Source organism: Trematomus bernacchii, unplaced genomic scaffold, assembly GCF_902827165.1.
Source record: "Trematomus bernacchii unplaced genomic scaffold, fTreBer1.1, whole genome shotgun sequence".
NCBI classification, from domain to species: Eukaryota; Metazoa; Chordata; class Actinopteri; order Perciformes; family Nototheniidae; genus Trematomus; species Trematomus bernacchii.
In genome coordinates this window covers 140,215-158,972 of record NW_022987910.1, presented here as the reverse complement: position 1 = coordinate 158,972, position 18,758 = coordinate 140,215, and the positions used below count along the sequence as shown (strand labels likewise).

At 41.2% G+C, this 18,758-nt stretch overlaps 1 protein-coding gene across 1 annotated transcript; it reads right to left on the bottom strand.

Moving 5' to 3' along the window:
* Positions 1 to 3,462: 3,462 nt before the first annotated feature.
* Positions 3,463 to 6,283, bottom strand: fzd9b (frizzled class receptor 9b). Its single transcript, XM_034115248.1, has one exon. It carries the CDS (start codon positions 5,783 to 5,785, stop codon positions 4,040 to 4,042), a length of 1,746 nt encoding a protein of 581 aa, XP_033971139.1. The 5' UTR covers positions 5,786 to 6,283; the 3' UTR covers positions 3,463 to 4,039.
* Between the last annotated feature and the right edge of the window lie 12,475 nt (positions 6,284 to 18,758).

Below are 18,758 nucleotides of genomic sequence, written 5' to 3'. Positions count from 1 at the left end.
AACTCCTCATGTGTTGCTGTTGATTATATACCATGTTATTTTAAATAGAATAAAAACCTTTGAGTATTTCTTCCTGCAGTGTTACTAAAATTCCAAGACACTGAACAACACAGAGAATCCTCTGTACTCTGAAGCACTCTCAGACGCCGTGTTTTTATTTCACTGACATGATAGATGTTGCAGAAAAATCTCAGCTGCTTTAACTCTTCAGCAACTTGACACTGTATCTTCATTTCAACAAAAAAAGTCTCTGCAAAGCCAAATCCTCACACTCGCCTTTGTGCATTTTTACCTCTTGAGTGGATTATTCTCAAAGGTCACAGTGTAAATGTTTATCTCTGCATGATGATATGAGTCAGCATGTGCAATTGTGTGTGTGATTTTATGTTTGTGTCTTGCTCTAACAGGCGAGACAGCAGCGGCGTACTGTGTGTCTGATCGGAGTCCGGTTGCGAGGAGTGGTGAGCTGTGTGAACTCTCTACCGCATTTTCATGGAAAGCATCTCTTTGGGGGCCTGCAGGTTTTCAATACGCTCATTTACACATCAAAACAGCACAGGAAAGGGATAGTGCTCAAGGGGGGTGAGGGACTGCAGAAGGAGGGAGGGCAGGGTAATGAAGGATGCTTTATTTTCTCTTTTTTCCCCCTCAGGGGTGGGTAGGGGTTTAAGTCTATGAGGGAGGCGCATTGATGCCATAATGATCGCCTTTAATCAGACCCGTGACCAGATGGAGGGATTTCTCCTCGGCAGACAAAAACATGGCGTCAGCAGCTAAAGCGGGAAAGGTGTTTTTACGCCCCTTTACAAAAAATAAATGTACAAATCCCTACAAATAGACCTGTTCTGGGTTGCTCTAGAACAAATAAATACACTGTTAAGCTCACAGTCAACACAATGAAATATTCCTGAGAAACCTATGAGGAAAAGTGTTGGCTTTTCTGGGAGTAGTCTCAATTTTGGCCCAGACAAACTTGCTGCTCAGTGCGACTGACACTATTTAACCTTCTGAGCCAGAAGAGAAGAAAAACAGCGCGGAGACTCAGCCAAACTAAATCTTATGAGCGAGACAGAGCTTACTTACTCCTGAAGTTGGACATTACTGGAAGTTGGGGTGGGGTCTTCTTCACAACAAGCTTGGTGTTGATTGGTTGCTGCTGCTCAAGCACTGCAGACCTCAGGTGTGTGTGTGTGTGTGTGTGTGTGTGTGTGTGTGTGTGTGTGTGTGTGTGTGTGTGTGTGTGTGTGTGTGTGTGTGTGTGTGTGTGTGTGTGTGTGTGTGTGTGTGTGTGTGTGTGTGTGTGTGTGTGTGTGTGTAAAGGTGTTCCCGGCAGCCACATCTCTGGCGCCAAAGCAGCCACAGCTCAAACAAACTCTGTTTTTGGAATGAAGCTTTATTCCTTGACTCTATCTGAAGCACTGTGCTCCTCTGTGATTCCTTTCCTCTGCGAAAGAGAGGGGCTAAAAATAGCTGTCAGTGACCTGGAAATGTAGTGATAGAATTCATATTGGTGGAAAAAGAAACGGAGCAAAAAGACACCCTGTGCTGCTATAAAAGTCATTTCTGTTTACTTTTGGGATTTTTATAAAACCTGTCTTACTCATTCAGCAAACACATAGGGAAAAGAGGAAGGGCAGAAAGGGCAAGAAAATGCTGAAAAGGAAAAAGAGGTCTAAACAAAGCTGAAGAACACAAACTTGCCCTCTGTTCTACCCCCGTGTCCTTAACCCTCTGCTGCCACCTCCTTCCTATCTAATCAGTGCAGCTCAGCACAGGTGGGACAGGCTGGTTTGTGTCTCACACAGCAAGTGTTCGGCCTCTCTAGGTCATGTCACTGGAGTGTAAACTGGGAAGGAAGCACGCGCCCCCCTTCAGGCGCCCATGAACTGGAACATGTGTCTGAAACACCACCAGCCGAGACTCTGGCTGGGGGAGCGCTCCAAGCAAAACAGCCTTTTTTTTTTCATAGTTAAATGTGATCCACGCGGTGTCAGGGTCCAGGATTGCAACGCTCGCCTGCCAAGCCATAGCCAACGTCTACAATGGCTAAGTAATGAAAACAAAAAAGGGGAGGATGTTGGTAGTTAACCCACATCTTGGTTTGCAGAAGGAAGGAATAAGTAATTAAGGTTAACTCAGGCATTGCACAGAGTTGAAGTGTGGTTAATTTACTACAGAGACATAATACACCTTTGATTTAGACCCATGTCTTGAATACTAACGTGTGCTGTAGTATATTCTGCTGGATTGCAAATGGTGGAAAAATGAAAACAAAACAACTTTTAGCCTCTGGAGATGTCAGCCAGCACACGCCTGCTTCACACCGCTCAGGTTCCACTAAATGTAATGAAAATAAGCTCCTGGTCATCACATTTATTCCATGCTATGACTCCCATGTGCTGCTGCTGGTGACACGGCACACAATTACACAAACACAATAATCAATCCCGCTGCTGTCAAACATTGTAATTTCCACCGTGTTTTTCTGTGTAACGACTTGCTGTGTGTGGCGGTAATTTACCTTGGCTCTTAAATTGTTAAAGTCCCCGTAATGTAACAGCTATTTATTATTTTCACTTTTTATGGACCATGTGAGAACACAGTGGCTCTTGTGCATTATAAACTGGACTTTTATTACTGAAATGTTAGTTGCAAGGCTAAACATAGGGAGTTTATTAAGGAAAATAATGTTATGCACACTTTTTCTCTGAGTAAGTCATTGATTATTCATACCTGATGGTTGCATTGTTTTCTTAGCCAAAATAAAGGCCTCGCAGTTTATCAAACTCCAAACATCTACACATGGGACAATTTGGATCTTTTCTATAGTACAATTCCCTTCATTTATACCAGAAACACAGCTTCCAAAGCCACAAACCACATATAAACTTAATTATTAAGTAAAAAAATCCATCTACTCAATGAACAACCACAATTCTAAGCGCCTGTGCTTAACCTAAATCTGCCAGTGAGACCATGCAATACGTCTGAAATCCATCTGAGATTGGTCCTCTAAGATCAAAGTGCTGAGTGTTTGCACAGGGATCAAATAGAGCAGCAAGAGGGCAACAACAATGATTTTATGGAAGGATTAGAACAGCCATTAATTAAATATATTCCTCCCGCTCCTGCATTTCTGAAGACGGTGATGCAAACATTAATACTTGCCACGGTTTGCCACTCTATTCATCAGTAATTCTCTTTGAGGATTATTGTTGGGGACGCCTCTGGGATGAGTAGCATGCACTTGAAAGACAAATCATTTGGCAGGGAGACCCTCTGTAAAAATAAAATGGTGAATCCCCGGAGAAGAATGGCAGGAAAATCAGGAAAACAAGACTAAAATGAGCAAGCATTTGTGACTATTAAATCTGTAACCGTTTGAGTCTGTAAGAATTGTTAAATATTCATTAAAAGCTACTGTGAGAGAGTTACGAACAATAACACCAGGCAGCTAGGATGTTGAACATGAATTCCACACATTTATTATCCTCCAAATAGGCCAGAACCAATTTTTTAAAAAGGCACTTCATTTCCCTTTACCTTTTAATAAATGCATCTAAACAACAAATCTGATAAGAGCCAACTTTAAATTAAATATATTTACAATAAATAAAACATTTATACAGATTTATACATGTAATCATGCCACTTTCACGGAGGAAAACACTTCCCAAGATACCTCCTATAACAGTCTTTTTTTTTGCTTTGAAACACTGGGCATGACTACTGCACAGAACACTATGAAACAGAAAAATATGGGTAACAATACTGAACATTTCCCTTTATGCATTGAATACTGTTTATAGATACTTTTTCATAGTGACGCTAGTACCTGTGTGTCCCTCGGCAGCAGTAGCAGAGCAGCAACTGACATTTAAATTCATCTTCTTACAAAGTCTTTAGCAGCTCCTCACTCAGGGCATTGGTGTGTGCATATGTGTTTGTGAGTGTATGTGGTTGCATTTAGCAGTGTGTGTGTGTGTGTGTGTGTGTGTGTGTGTGTGTGTGTGTGTGTGTGTCTCTGTCATGCTCCCTGTCAGACATGTGTAGGGTTGTCTGAGTGCAGGTCAGTCTTGGCCATGTGCAGAACCACAGCAGGAGATTTGTAGTGGCAGTGTGTGCTGCCGCAGCTGACCCCGCTGCAGGGTTTTCTGCTTCTAGTCCTGTCTGTGAGCTTCCGGCTGCAGAGCCCCTGCCAGGTCTGCAGGGTCTTAGAGCTCCACACCCATACGCCACTGGTGATGCCCACCACCAGTGACATGAAGATCTTCAACATGAACACGGCCACTGTGGGCACAGACGTGTGCAGCGAGCAGTCCCCGCTGAGACCGTTAAACGAGCCACACTTCATCTGCAGCCCCCTCAGCTTCCAGTAGTCCATGTTTAGCCTCTCGTAGAAGTAGCAGACTATGACGCAGGTGGCCGGCACCGTGTACAGGATGGAGTAGATGCCGATTTTCACCATGAGCTTTTCCAGCTTCTCTGTGTTGGTGCCCTCCGTCTTCATCACTTTCCGGATGTGGAACAGAGCCACAAAGCCAGTGAGGATGAAGGAGGTGCCGATGATCAGGTAGCAGGACAGAGGGATGAGGACGAAGCCTGTGAGCGCCCCGGGGTCCATGCTCCCCACGTAGCACAGCCCCGTCAGCTCATCTCCAGCCACCTTCCTCATTGTGAGGATGATGATGGTCTTCAAAGCTGGAATGCCCCACGCAGCCATGTGGAAGTAGTTGCTGTGAGCTTCGATGGCCTCGTGGCCCCACTTCTTCCCTGCAGCCAGGAACCAGGTGAGGGTGAGGATGACCCACCAGATAGAAGAGGCCATGCCAAAGTAGTAGAGGATGAGGAAGACGATGGTGCAGCCTGTGGACTCCAGCCCTTCCTGGATGATGTACGGTTCTCCGTTCTCCCGGTCGCAGGCGATGTTCTCAGCCCCGGCTACTGAGCGGATGATGAATGCCACAGAGTAGACGTTGTAACACATTGAGAGGAAGATGATGGGGCGCTCCGGGTACTGGAAGCGATGGGGCTCCAGGAGGAAAGTGAGTACGGTGAAGGCGGTGGAGACGAAGCAGAGGATGGACCACACTGTCATCCAAATGAAGGCAAAGTCTTTGTCCTGCCTGGACCAGAAGACGTCTACAGCAGGGGAGCAGCGCGGCGCACACGACTGGCTCTTCTCCACAAACTGGAATTTTTCAGGGTTCTCGCAGCCTGGGGGTCGACCACTGCTGGGGCCCATTGGCCTGGGGCGATGGGGCACTGGAAGCATGCCTTCGCCCTTCTTGACCTCGGTCCTGGTTTCATTCTCGGGCGCCTCCATGCACAAGGCGTTGGGGTCGTTTCTGGTGGGCAGCTTGGAGCAGTTGAGCGATTCTGGCCAGGTGTAGCTGAACTTCTTCATGATAGGGACACACCTCTCCCTGGCCTGCTCACACATGGGTCTGCAGGCTGGGATGGAGGTCGACACTTTGTCCGTGCACATGGGGGCGTAGAGGGAGCAGAGGAAGAAGCGGAGGTGCACATCACAGCCATAAGTCACCAGAGGGGCAAACTCGTTCAGCTTGATAGCAGCCTCCTTCTGGTCGTCGTGGTCCATGAAATTGGGCATCCGCGTGAGGTTATAGCCGATGCCGACGCACATGGGGATCGTGATTGCCTCGCACTTGGCCGGTCTGTCTCGCTCCAGGTCGTAGGAGCCTATCTCAAAGCTGGAGCCAGATATCACCAGCAAACACCACAACAAAATCACAACCTTCAGCCGACAACCATCCATGCTCATTGTGGTAGTCAAAAACTGAGCAATGTCTTTTTAAAATAATCATTAAAAAGTAAAAAACACGGGGTGGGTTACACCGCTATTTCTCCATGGCAAAGGCAGGTCCTAATGTAGCCTTTACCGTTACTGCTCCGTTAGAAAAAACACTCCACAAAAGAAAAACCGCCTTAGAAAGAAAGTAGTTAAGTGTCCAATTATGAAGTGTTGAATTAAAACGATTAATCCCACAGACAGTCGAGATAAAGGTCCGTAACTAAGACGTGACAGTCGCAAACTTCGACAAACAATGGAGGGAAATCATCTAAATTACACACCGAGAGCTGAGTGTAAATCCTCAAAGCGACCGGTAGTAATCGTTGATAAAAAGCAGAATACAAAGAGGCTGTTTTTCTGTTTCTTACGAGTCCAAATAGGCTGTTGAGCTGCGACTCTGTCTATGTTTGTCTTTCGCTCTCTGCTCTTCGTTCTCCGCTTTCAGGCTCGACACTGAAGTTAGAGAGCCGCTCAGTGGGACTTCAGTCGGGGAGAGACGGAGAGAGGAGGGGGGTGGGCGCTCCGTGACGCTCACATTTCAACCGGCAGCACCACACAAGGAAAATTATCAGACAGATGCTGGAGGATGGTCAAATACCTCTGACATTTCTGCTTTCAAATGTGTTCAGACCTTTTATTTGAGAGAAATGTCAAAACTACAATGTTTACATTAGGATTGCATTAACAACTTTAAGTATTTTAGACCTAGTATGGTACTTATAACCAGCACCTAAAATAGGCCAACTATATTTCAGTGGTGGAATGTAATAGACACTCACCCAAGTAGGGTGAGGCTTTTGCACTTTACTTTAGTATTTCCATTTCAAACTTGGGCTACATTTCAACTCTGCTGCAGTTAAGAGGAAATATGGCAACTCTTAGGCATAAGGGACACAATAATGTGAGTAGTACCTAGGAACAAATATTTTTAATTAATTAATCACATTTTATATAATTGCCAGCCATTGTGTTATTTTTTACATACAGGCTTGACTGGTTACTCTATTAGATTGAATTTTACAAAACAGTATAAAGCAGCTCAAATGTGCTTTACCTCACCACCTAAAACAGCCAACAACAACAATGACACTTAGACACTGATGCATCAGTTTAATAATTCAATAGGCTACCACTTGTTCCATGTCTTTGCATGATGAATATTTTCTGTACATTTAGCTAAGGTAACCTTTTGAATGCTTTACTTTCAGGCTGTTGTATTGCTACTTCTCAAGTAATCTAAATATGCCATTTCTACTACAAAATCCAGATGTATAATCAGAAAAAGTGTTTGTGTTGGTTATACCTAGGATCCCTTATCATATTATTGTAAGTTGACATTTGTATGCGTGGAAATAAGATTTTAACAAACTTGAGTAAAAATATGAAAGTATAATAGACAAAATACTTAGAAAAATAGTTATATGCAGCATAATTAGAATATGTTTTACATATGGTCAGTGCAATATTCAAACTGATGCATTAATGTGCAAGCAATTTAAGGTATGTGTATACTTAAGACTACTTTTGTATGTGTTAAAGTGGTAATTTGCTAAGTAACTAGTAACTGTAATTGTTGGATGAAATCTTAATCTGCAAAATACACCACTTTGAGTTTCTCAAAATGTTGCTCAAATGTGTATGACAAAATCCTGAGAAAACAGTACAGTCGGTTATCAACAAAATGTGAAAATTAACAACCACCAAATGAATCTGGAACAATGAGTAATAAGTTGTGAGTGCATAACTTCCTCCTCTGGATCCCTAAGACTCTGCCTTTATTGCTGAAAAACTAGTATAGTTTTTCCTCCAATATAGTTGTAGAAAAGAAAAGCCCACTCCTCTTGTAAAGCGATAGTCCCAGTGGCGTTTTACTGTTGCTGACTCATAATTACTCTGTCACCATTTTCTGCTAATGTTTTCATTCAGTATAATATGAAACTTTATTGAGCCCCGCAGGTCAGATCTCTTCTGTAAAACAAAGCTCTCGTGCAGCTGGTGGAGAGTTTCACTGCCTTGCTTAAGGACATGTTGGCAGACGGCAGGTGCTTTAAGAGTCGACTTGTTAGCAATGGTCTCTGTAAAAAAGCAAAAACAAGGTGTACAATTAATCCATAATTATGATGATTTGAATTGGAATGGCAAAACAGTGCACAGAATCAGGCATAACATGCAACAAATGGATGCAGCAGTGATTGTGCTGCGAAAGGCCTATTGTTTCCATCTAGTGGCAGAGTGGGGAGAGCCTGCAGATCCACAGCTGTTCCAATGAGCATTTGATCTTTTCTCAAACAGGGCTGGAACTCAAGGATTTTGGCCTCTCGCCCTGCAGGACTGAATTGGCTGTCAACTGCATACTGTCTCTATTAGCCCCTGTGCTAAAACTCTGCTAGAGGCAGTTTTGCACATGTATGGTCTAAAAGTGATTTGTTTCATGTTGAATAAGCTGAGAAATAAGCACAACGCTTTTGAATGTTGCACATACGACAAAACACAATCAAAAAGAAACACTTTTTGAAGGAATAGTTGAACATTTTGGGAAATAACAGTATTTTGTTGAGAGATGAGAAGCTTGATACCACTCTCCATGCTAAATATAAGGCTTAAGCCAATAAACAAGACTGGAAGACAAGGGAAACAGCTAGCCTGTCGCTATCCACAGGTGACAAAATCCAGCACCTTCAAAGTTCACTGATTAACAAGTTATATGTTGTTTATTCATTAAAAAAATGAAGTGCACAAGCATCAATTGTTAGAGTATTTTTTGACTGTAAAACCAAAACAATTTGTTTTACTTTTTGGGTTTTGCAGTGATAAAAAACAAGATATCAATTGTTAATTTGAGAGCCTTAAAAGTTGTACCTTTGTCTCCCTGTTTCCAGTCTTTTGGCTAAACTAATCTAACCAACTGCAGACTCTATATTTGTATTTACTGAACAAATATGAGGGTTGTATCTTATCTAACTCTAAGCAGGCCAGCATTTCAGCATTTCCCCCCAAGCTGAACTATTTATTTCAGACAACTGTATCCAACAATATTTAGATATTGTCCAATGAGGTGTGAAAATACTGCAGCCTAAATACAAAACTTTGTATAATAATCCTATAAATTTGCCTCTGATTTATGAAGGAAAATCTCTTCTAGATGACAAATTGAACTAGATGAAGGCACTGTGTGCAGTTTTATCAGATCTGGCGTCAGGTAGAAAAAAAAGCCTCCAACTTTAAATTAAGCCTGATCGAGCGTGAGAGGAAATACATTCCAGACTATGAGATGATATCTTATTGTACGTCAGTGCCAAGGCTTTGGGTGAATCAAATAGAAATGCTTTGACTGAAGTTCCATTACTAACTTCTCCACTTTAACATTCGTTAGGTTCACACTTCAAAGACCAGGGGGTCATTGGAGAAGGTTTAGTGAAGCCTGATTGTGCCCTTAGAAGGCCTCAGATTATAATCGGACTGATATCTCTCTCCAAGGTAAGCACAACATATCAGGACGCATTAGTATCTAAGTCACAGAGCCTCTTAAGGTGGGAGCACCAGTGGATCAAGGTTTGACCCTCAAACTATTTGGGATTAAAGTAAACTAACCCTAAATATGTGTGAGTGAGGGTTGAACTAAGAAGCAAATGTATTGATGCTAATGGTTTATTATCTCAACATTTTAGTAACTTAAAAGAATTGTCACAGATTTAGGAAAAAACTATTATTTTCTCTTCTGCAAAGAGTTTGAGGAGAAGCCTACTTTTATTTCTGCAAATTTAAAGCTGCATACAAGTAGTCCCTTTCACACATGCACTGCAATCCTGACTGTAGTATTTCCAGTAAGTGATAACGCACATGACACAGAACATCTCCTGTTGTGCGAAAGTGAAACTCAGGTCAATGTCAAGACCTGATTGGGTTCATATAAGAAAAAACAGCTGGAAACAACAGGGGGAAACAGGTTGTCCTGCTCCAGCTGGCTCCTTTTTTTTGTAGGTTTCAAAGGTTTTTGTACAAATTAAACAAAATAGATGTAACATGTAAATCAGTGGTGTTTCTGGGTGCTGGTAGTCAGAGCTAAGCTAGCTGTTTTCCCCAAAGCTAAGCTAACCAGCTGCTGCCTCTAGCTTTATATTTGTATCGACATGAAAGACATATCTATGTTCTTATCTAACTCTTTGCAATAAAAAGTTAATTACCGTAGTTTCCAAAATGTCAAACTATTCCTTTAATCCATTAGTGACACCACTTAGTGCTTTATCTTATAAATGAACAATTGAGCACATTGAGTTTGGGTGGCTTTTCATTTTCCTTTGCGTTCCTGGGACCACATAAAGAATAAATGGCACTGAGCTGCTGATCAGTTTAGGAGACACGAGGTCTGACCGCACCACTGTTTGTGTCCTGGACCCTATAATAGGATACCATTGTGCTTTCTTTGTGTATTTTTATTTCACCTAATCGTGTTATTTCTTCTTGAACCGAACATAGAACGGAAAAGAAGTTGGACTATGTGCAACTGAGTATTTAGATTTGCTGGCTTGCCACTGATTTGTTTTAGGAAGGTCAATGCTATTTACTTTGCCATTTGGTGGAGGAAATTGATATATGCTATATATTTCTCCCCCTGCTCGCGCTTTCCCGCTCATAATACTGCCGTTTGTCAAGGTTCTGTATGTCTTTGTAATAATAACTAGCCTCCACAAAGAACCCCCCGTATTTTATTTCACACATTCATCAGGCGATCTGGTGGAGTGTGGGCCTTGTAATTACTACCTCTTACTTATTGGTTATCATATATCAGGCACAAAGCTATAAACATCCTGCAGAGAACAATGAGAGAGCCTTGCCACAGCCCGGCATGACATTAGAGACACGGGCTGTCTGAGATTGTTATGGGTGTAATAAGAGACACCTCACACTTAAAGCAATACATCTGGACCAGTGTACTGCCTTTGACAGGGAGTATAATGGCAAATTGTTAAGGCTTGGATCATGTAATCATGTCTTTGTTCGCATTGTGTAGTAATACTCTGTAATTTATGCAGTGCCAGGGGAATGAGCACAGGAGACGAGTGAAAGCTAGCAGCAGTTTTCTTGTTTTCTAATCACCACTTCAGAGTTATGATGTCTTTTAAAGTTTTGACTTCTTTTTGAATCCACAATTGTAAATGACTGTTTGCTTGTTTTGTACCCAGTGAGAGGACACTGGGTACAAAATGTCTCCGTTTCACTGTTATGCAATTTATGTATCGCTATTAGGTGAGGGAGTGAATGGGCCTGATTCTTCACCTCAGTCCATCTGTGTTCCTCATCCTCCACTGTTTTGAAATGAGATAATGTCCTTTACAGCCTGTCTACAGCAGGTAGCGGGAACAACTCTAATGTCATATCCTCAAAAGGTCCGCATTACTGGAATTAAAACAGCGGATAATTTACCCTCAAAGGTTGTAAATTATCCAAGCTCCTTTGACATTTATATACAAAGAACTGTGTTTTGAGTATGAATGCATCCAAGCCAAACAATCCACTAGACATTCTCACTTTTTTGGTGGTATGTCCACACTTGAAAACATTCAAAGTATGCTTTAAAATGCCAGCATGGATACCATAATCACTTGATTTATGTTTTAGCCGTTATAATAATGTCAGTCGATGGTCCCACAGTGCAATACACAGCGGAAATGTAGGAGCTACCCACAGCTGGAAAAAAGGTAAAAAAACAAATGGTGGCGCAATGGGAACAACAGCTCAAAACACAGAAATTAAAGTAATAAATCCTTGGAAGCATTTTTGACAGTGAAGTTAAGGTTTTGAATAGGTTTACTACAGTCATATTGTACTTGAACAGTTATCTGTCAACCTAGTGTGAATATACAGTGTATACTTTATCATACAAACATTTATTTTAGAATAATGGCACAGTCTCAGTTATATATCTGGAGTAAACTGTCTTAGCTACCAGCTGGCTACAGGAAACATTTTGGCAGTGTTGCCAGCCCTTCTTTCAAGGACAGTGGCTACTTGTGGCTAAAAAGGTTTCAACAAGTTGCCAGTAGATGGTTTGTATAAATAGGATAATTTATTTTCTACAGTTTAGAAGTGAAGGGTTGCACAGCAGATCAAAGCAGTCCAAGCAGTGTTTTGAGTTTTAGGTATACACTTAACTGTGGTTAAATTGACTGAAATAAAGGGTTTTTCTAACCCAAAAAATATAAGAATAAATCCAAATAGACCCCACCTTAACCAAGTGCAACACTGAAATAATTAACACATTAATTAATTAATAATCACAATACAATTATTTAAAATAATGGCGCTTAAATGGCCCATTCTGCAAAACGACTACTTTAACTTTAATTTTACTTAAGAACAATTTTGAATGCAGGACTTATACTTGTACCTGAGTTTACACTGTAGTATTGCTACTTGTACTTAAGTACAAATCTGAGTACTTCTTCCATCTTTGAATATAAGTAAACACTTCCAGTAATCTCACTAATTGTTTTTCTTAATAAGTCAACAAACTTAAGAAGTGCAAAAACTATTCATGCTTAGTTGGAAACATTGGATTCTTATCTATAAAATGACCCATATATTAAAATAAAAGTGAGTTTTAGGTGGACTATTTCTGATATTGAGGGGCATCACCTTTAGCTAAATCTGCGTCTCAAATATCACAAAGCTAAAAATACTTCGGAAAATGGGTTCTGAAACTATTTGACATACTTCCTTACTATATTTACATACATTCAAAAGCTGGAAGTATCTATAAATAATGACTTTAACATGGATTAATGAGTGCAGATCAATATGTCTATTTTAAGAGAATAATAGTTGTATAGAAACAGTTGCTATACAACAGCTGTCCTCTCTCTGAACCATCCCACCCTGACTGTGACATAAGTTTAAAATGGCTCCTGTGGGAAAGAGGTCTATAGGGTTCCAGTCCTGCAGCTGAATCATCAACTAAAAAAAGCCATCCGGGAAACATGCAAAAAAAGTTACAGATGTTTACAACAGCACTGAAGAGCAAAAGATTAAAGAGCCTCCTCCATGGGAGTAAAAAGGTGATGATTTTGTGATGGTGTTTTCTCACAGCACCCTCAGACAACACTATAACGTAACCATTTAAAAGAAGTTCAAAAAATGTCTTTTAATTTGATGTTTATCCATACTTTTACACATTTGAAAGGATGTTCTAAAATAAACATGGTCTCTTCCTTTGAGGGAATTTCATGAATGTGTCCACATTGTCCTTAACGTTTGAATCAGCAGATAATGCTGAGAAAGATACAAAAATCTAAATTAAAATAGATGTATCTGTTTATATATGTGTGGGTGTTTGCACTGGAAGACTAATGCCGAGCAGCTCAATTTGCAACAGTTAAATGTGTCTGCTTTGTTTTTAAAGGCTGAAGTTTCCAGGCACACTCAGGTCCACTCTGGGATGTCCTTGGGGAGCAATGCAGTTGAAAGCAATACTACATCGCGGTCATACAGCCGTAGTGGAGAGCAGTGGGGGTGTTTTGAATGGCTGAGGCTTTGCACAGAGGGAAAGTGGGGTCAGAGGATTTAGAGTTGTCTAAAGATATAGTTTTTAGGGGAGAGAGAAGCCTAAACAATGATATTTGGTTGTTTAAATGGTTTGAATTTCTGTGGTAGGGTATGAGAATTGACAATGCCTGTTTGCAAAGGTTGTATAACTGGAGAAGATGTTTTATTGTTCCTTCCAAGAATATGAATTCTCCGCAAACGTCCCGCTCTGGTAAGTGGTTGGATTGATTGTATTTCACTATGGGTCGGAGTGCAGCGAGTGAACAACTTTAGACTGGCAGCCAGGCCGGCCTGAAAGGACTAAAAATGGACCAAGGGGTGGGGGTGGTGGGCCGAGCAAGGTTAAAGGAACAAGTAGAATATCTGACTTGAAATAACACTTGCAGTTGCCGTTTATTTAGTCAAGGGGCTGTCAATCAGCTTTAGAAACTATACTTACAGAATGAAAACACATAAAGCAAGGTTGAATTTCAAATATGGTTAGTACATTCTAACTTCATCTGCATTTCAAACCATTGTGAGAGAAAGTATTCGTACTTTAGAATCAATTTAGAGTTTTGCTTTCTTGCTGAACGTTTTTTCATAAAGGCTAGTGGGAAAACAGCTAGTCTATCAAAGGGTCACAACATCTGCCACTGCTAAAGCTGTAGTTAACAAGTTATATCTCACTTTTTAATCCGACAAAAAAATCTAAAAACACGTTATATCAGAGTTATGTGTATCTCTTGGGTGTAAAACCACAAATTGTCTTTTTCTACTCTTTTTTTATGTTCTTATTAAACTAACTAGATATAACATGTCAATCTGTAAATTCAGAGGTGCTGGTAGGGGTTTGTTGATATCTTTGTGACAAGGCTAGGTTAGCTTTTTCCCTCCTTTTCCTTTCTTTCAGCTTAACAAAGCTGACAGGTTGCTGGCTGTAGTGTTGTATTTAATGTGCAAATGGCAAGAGAACGACTAAGAGTATTTCCCAAAATGTCAATCAGTTTCTTATATGTTTTAAACCCTTGCACATAAACAAGGAAATTGTTTGCATACTCTGCATTGTGCATTGCCTTTTTAAGGAAATCAGATCAAAAGTAACAACATATCAAAGGGTAAAAGTCTAATAAAGAGACAAAAGCTAGTTACATAAAATGTTATAATGAGCAGGCCCTGCACGTTTTGTAATAGTTGTTGGTCAAACTAGTGCTCCGTTTTGGTAAACCATCCGGAGGTGCACAGGTTCAAGTTCAGCCCCCTGCCAGGCCCTCACATTTCACCCTCCTCTCTTTCCCTTCTCTGCTTCTTCTCCGTACCGTCGGAAAACTAATAAAAAACTGAAGGAGGGCGGATCGCTTGCTCTTCTATCGAAAAAACTAAGAGAGAGGGCTATTCCTCACAGCTGTGCAGTCCAGAGGACATATCCAAGGAGCCGCCACCTAAGGGGTCAGCCCTGTCGCGGTCTCACCCTGGCCCTTAAATCAATCACATGTCAAGGCTGTGAATAGCAGGCCAATAAGCTCAATTAACACCAAAATACTCTGAATCCGTGCCCTTCTGCCGCCCGTCACCACCTCCAGGGAGACGCCTCTTAGATCTCGGGACATGAGAAGATACCGACCCATCAGAGCTGCCCGCCCCGCCACGGCCTCGCAGCCACGCACAGCCTCTATCAAGCTATAGCCACATAACTTAAGCCGGCACTCACACACAAACAGCTCGGGGCCTATTTATAAATCACATCCTGGCAACGCACATGGGAAAACAAGACCCCTGCACTATCAGTGTATCCAGTGTTGTCTGCCTCTCACTGTTCTGTCCCTGTCTGATTCCGGGGGTTAGAGACACAAGATAGCTGCTCAGGATAGCTGAAAGATGGCTGCTTTAGATAGCTGGAGATACCAAAACAACTTGATTATGTGTTTGGCAGCGGGGAGCAGTTGTTGATATCCCAGACGATGCATTCCCTGCAGGCATTCCTGCGTGTGTAATTGTCTGCAGTGTCGTGATATCAAGTCATTATGAACATGCGTTAGCTTGAATAAAACAGCGGGACGGCATGATTCAACTCTGCCTGCGGTGCTTCATGCTGCACTGGGAAATAAAAGGCACAAATGATTCTTCAACCTCTGTTCTTTATTTGGATCCAACTGATACCTCGATCAAAGAAAGACTTCACGGTAGGGCTGAACAATTAATCGATTTAAAATTGAAATCGCGATTTGAAATGATCAAATCGCAAAGCCTGCGATTCTTTTTTATTTATTTTTTATTTTATTTTTTAAATGTCTCTTGTGTGTCAGTCATCCACACCAATCAGAAGTGCTGTGCTCCACATGTACCAGCCATTGTTAACCAATCAGAAGTGGCCCATGATAAAAGGTGATTGACAGATTGATCTGCCAAGTATTTTTGAAAGTGCCTGCCCTTTCCAAATGGCTTCCAGTGGAGCTTTCCTAGATGGTTTGGTGAAACAAACCACCTGAGTCAGGTTAGTAATGCTCCATCACATGTGTTACATCCATTACAGGGTGAATCTTAAACTGAAGCTTGACTTTAAAGCAACCCAACGGAAGTTTCATGTAAGTTTAGTTATTTCACTCGTAGCTCGGGCTGCGGGGGTGCTAGAGACGGGAGCACGTTGATACAACCTTCCTAGCCGGAGATATGGCCGCATTTTACAATAAACTTCCATTGGGTCGCTTAAAAACAAATATCCCAAATCGAATCGCAATATCTGTCAGAAAAATCGCAATTAGATTATTTCCCCATCGTGCAGCCCTACTTCACGGCACAAATAGACGAGCAACGTGATGAACATGTGATAGGCAACATATCAGGAACACCTCACAGTACGTTGCTGTTCAATTAACAGCAATATTTCTGCAATACATTAAATGTAATCGTTTTTGTTATGGCTGTGTTTGGGCGGATGTATTGGATTATTATACTGTAACATATTCTTTTATTTTGTCCAACCATTCAGGTGTAAAAGTCAAGTCAATTTAGACTTTGTGTCACAATCATGTTTGTGTTATATCAAGATAACATTTCAATAACAAAACAATAAGCTATAAAGACAGAATCTAAGCACCTAAAAAAATATCATATCAGTTTAATTTTCTTTGCTTTACACAAGAACAACAACACCAACACCAAATTACAAACAAAAATGATTTTTGTATAATGAGTATAATCTCTTTAAGCTGTTAATGCGTCCCTGTACTTGTCACTTTATCACCCAAAAATAATAAAGAAAAATGTATGGAAGGCTTTTGAAATAGGTGCTGCAGCAAAACAAAAACCTTTAACAATGACTGAAGCATTTTTTTATGTTGAGCATGGGTTTGCATTTCACCTTGAGAATACTAATTTCACAAAATAACAAAAATAATAATTAATAAGAAATAATTAGTAACACATGTCCTTTGAAGGTATTGTAACTGTGACTTGTCTGTAAATATATATCATGTCTTTTAGGGTTTGTCAATGATCTGAGTGCCACCAGATGACCCAAGGAAGCACATGTTTATCAGTGTGTTGTGCTAACTGTCAGGACTGGCTGTGGGAGATCAAACCCAGGTCAGCAGCCCAGCATGGGTCCTCTTATCTCCATTACTGTTTTATCTCTGTTTTCTTACCAGAAGAAGCATCCGACATGGCACCAGGAAGTGTAATCCTCCAGGCTTGTTTGGTTTTAGAGCACTTCAGAGGTGGATCAACAGTGATCACACAATGTCAGCCAAAACTTATACGCTTATATAAGACAGGGTTTAAAATCAATTTGTTTTTCTCCCCTCACTTAGACTCTGTATTTAATCTATCTGATCTTCTTTAATCTTGTTAATCTGGATATCCCGTTTCTCAGGGACTCTCTGTTGGGAAATGTGCAGTCCAGAAATAAAAATCATAGTTCATATATTAACCTATTAACACATTCTCCTCTCCAGCCAAGTGTGAATATATGTTCAGGGGGGAGGGGTTAGGGGTCCACTATAATTATGATGATGAAGCAGAAATATCTCGGACCATTTGCCATGTGTCTGAGCAGTTAGATTACAAGCTGTCAGCCCAAAGTGAGAGAGAGAGAAGTCTGCAACCCTGATGATGAAGCACAAATACCGCTTGCCATTTGTCATGTTTTCATGTGTTTGACCATTTCAATTACATGCTGTCAGCTGGAGAGGCAGAGAGAAGGAGACAGAGAGAGAGTGCATGAGGGACAGAGTGCATGCCAGAGAGAGTGCGAGTGACACATGTTACACAGACTGAGTGAGGGGGGACACATGGCGAGATAGGGAGGGAGAGAAAGAAAAGACAGTGAGGGCTGAGTTGCATGTGAGAGAAAGCTGGCAGCAGAGAGAAGGGGGGTTATATACAGAGAGAGAGCGGTTAGAGGACAAGCACAGGGATATCAACTATCTTTGACCCTCCATCGCCTTCCAGAGAACCCCACCCCCCCTCCATCTGCCCACCCTGTAAGCCTCCGCACTGGTACGTCAAACAAGTCCTATTTATAACCTGTGGATGGATGAGGGAATCAGGTGGACTCCTATCTGAAAACAGTACACATTTGAAGGGTCGCTGTGTGTGAGTGTATATAGGTGTGAAAATGTAGCGATGTGTGCATGTAAAGGTGTAGGAGGTTAGCATAATGTGTATTTATCTCAATTAGTGAGCAAAGAAATGTGCTAATATATGTTGTCGGGGTCTAATTTTAAGAATTTGTTTTCTTCTTTTTGATTGGTTTGTTGCAGTAGGATCCCTTATGTCCATATCTCAAGGGTCGGTGTGTGTATCCATCTCAATTAGTGAGCACAGAACTGTATTAAGTCTTCCTTTTTATGGATTTGTTGCAGTGGGATCCCTTATCTGTGTCTTTTTTCCTAGGATATTAAAAAGGTGTTTTTATATTAATCAATGCAGTGAACATCATCTACCAATTTCTGTTTTCAGTGCCGATATGTTTTGAGCTGAGACATTCCCAGAGGTAATACACACTATCAAAAGTCAAAATGGATTCAGAAGACAGTAAATAAAATCAAGTCAACATGTCTGAAGATGTATACGTTGACAGTAGATTTGGTATGTGAGGAACATAGATAATAGTAGCAGGGAAGTTGCATTTGTTTTGTTGCTGTCTGGACATTGGTAGCGTGCCTGCTAGTTTGGTTATAAAATCTGCAGCTGTTTGTTTTGGTTGGTGAGAGCTTTGTGATGTGTGTCTTGGGACAACTTGTTGGCTAGTCAGTCTTTGTTTTAGAGGAACCTTGGGTGGTCTGCTTAGTTTAGCACATTATGTGTTCCAGTTTTGGTTGCAGGAATTTTGTAAAGGCCAACCATCTTAATCTATGTTTTGTCTAACTACAGGACAATACGAAAAAGCATAGATCAACATTTTGATGTGTGCTTTGGGTCA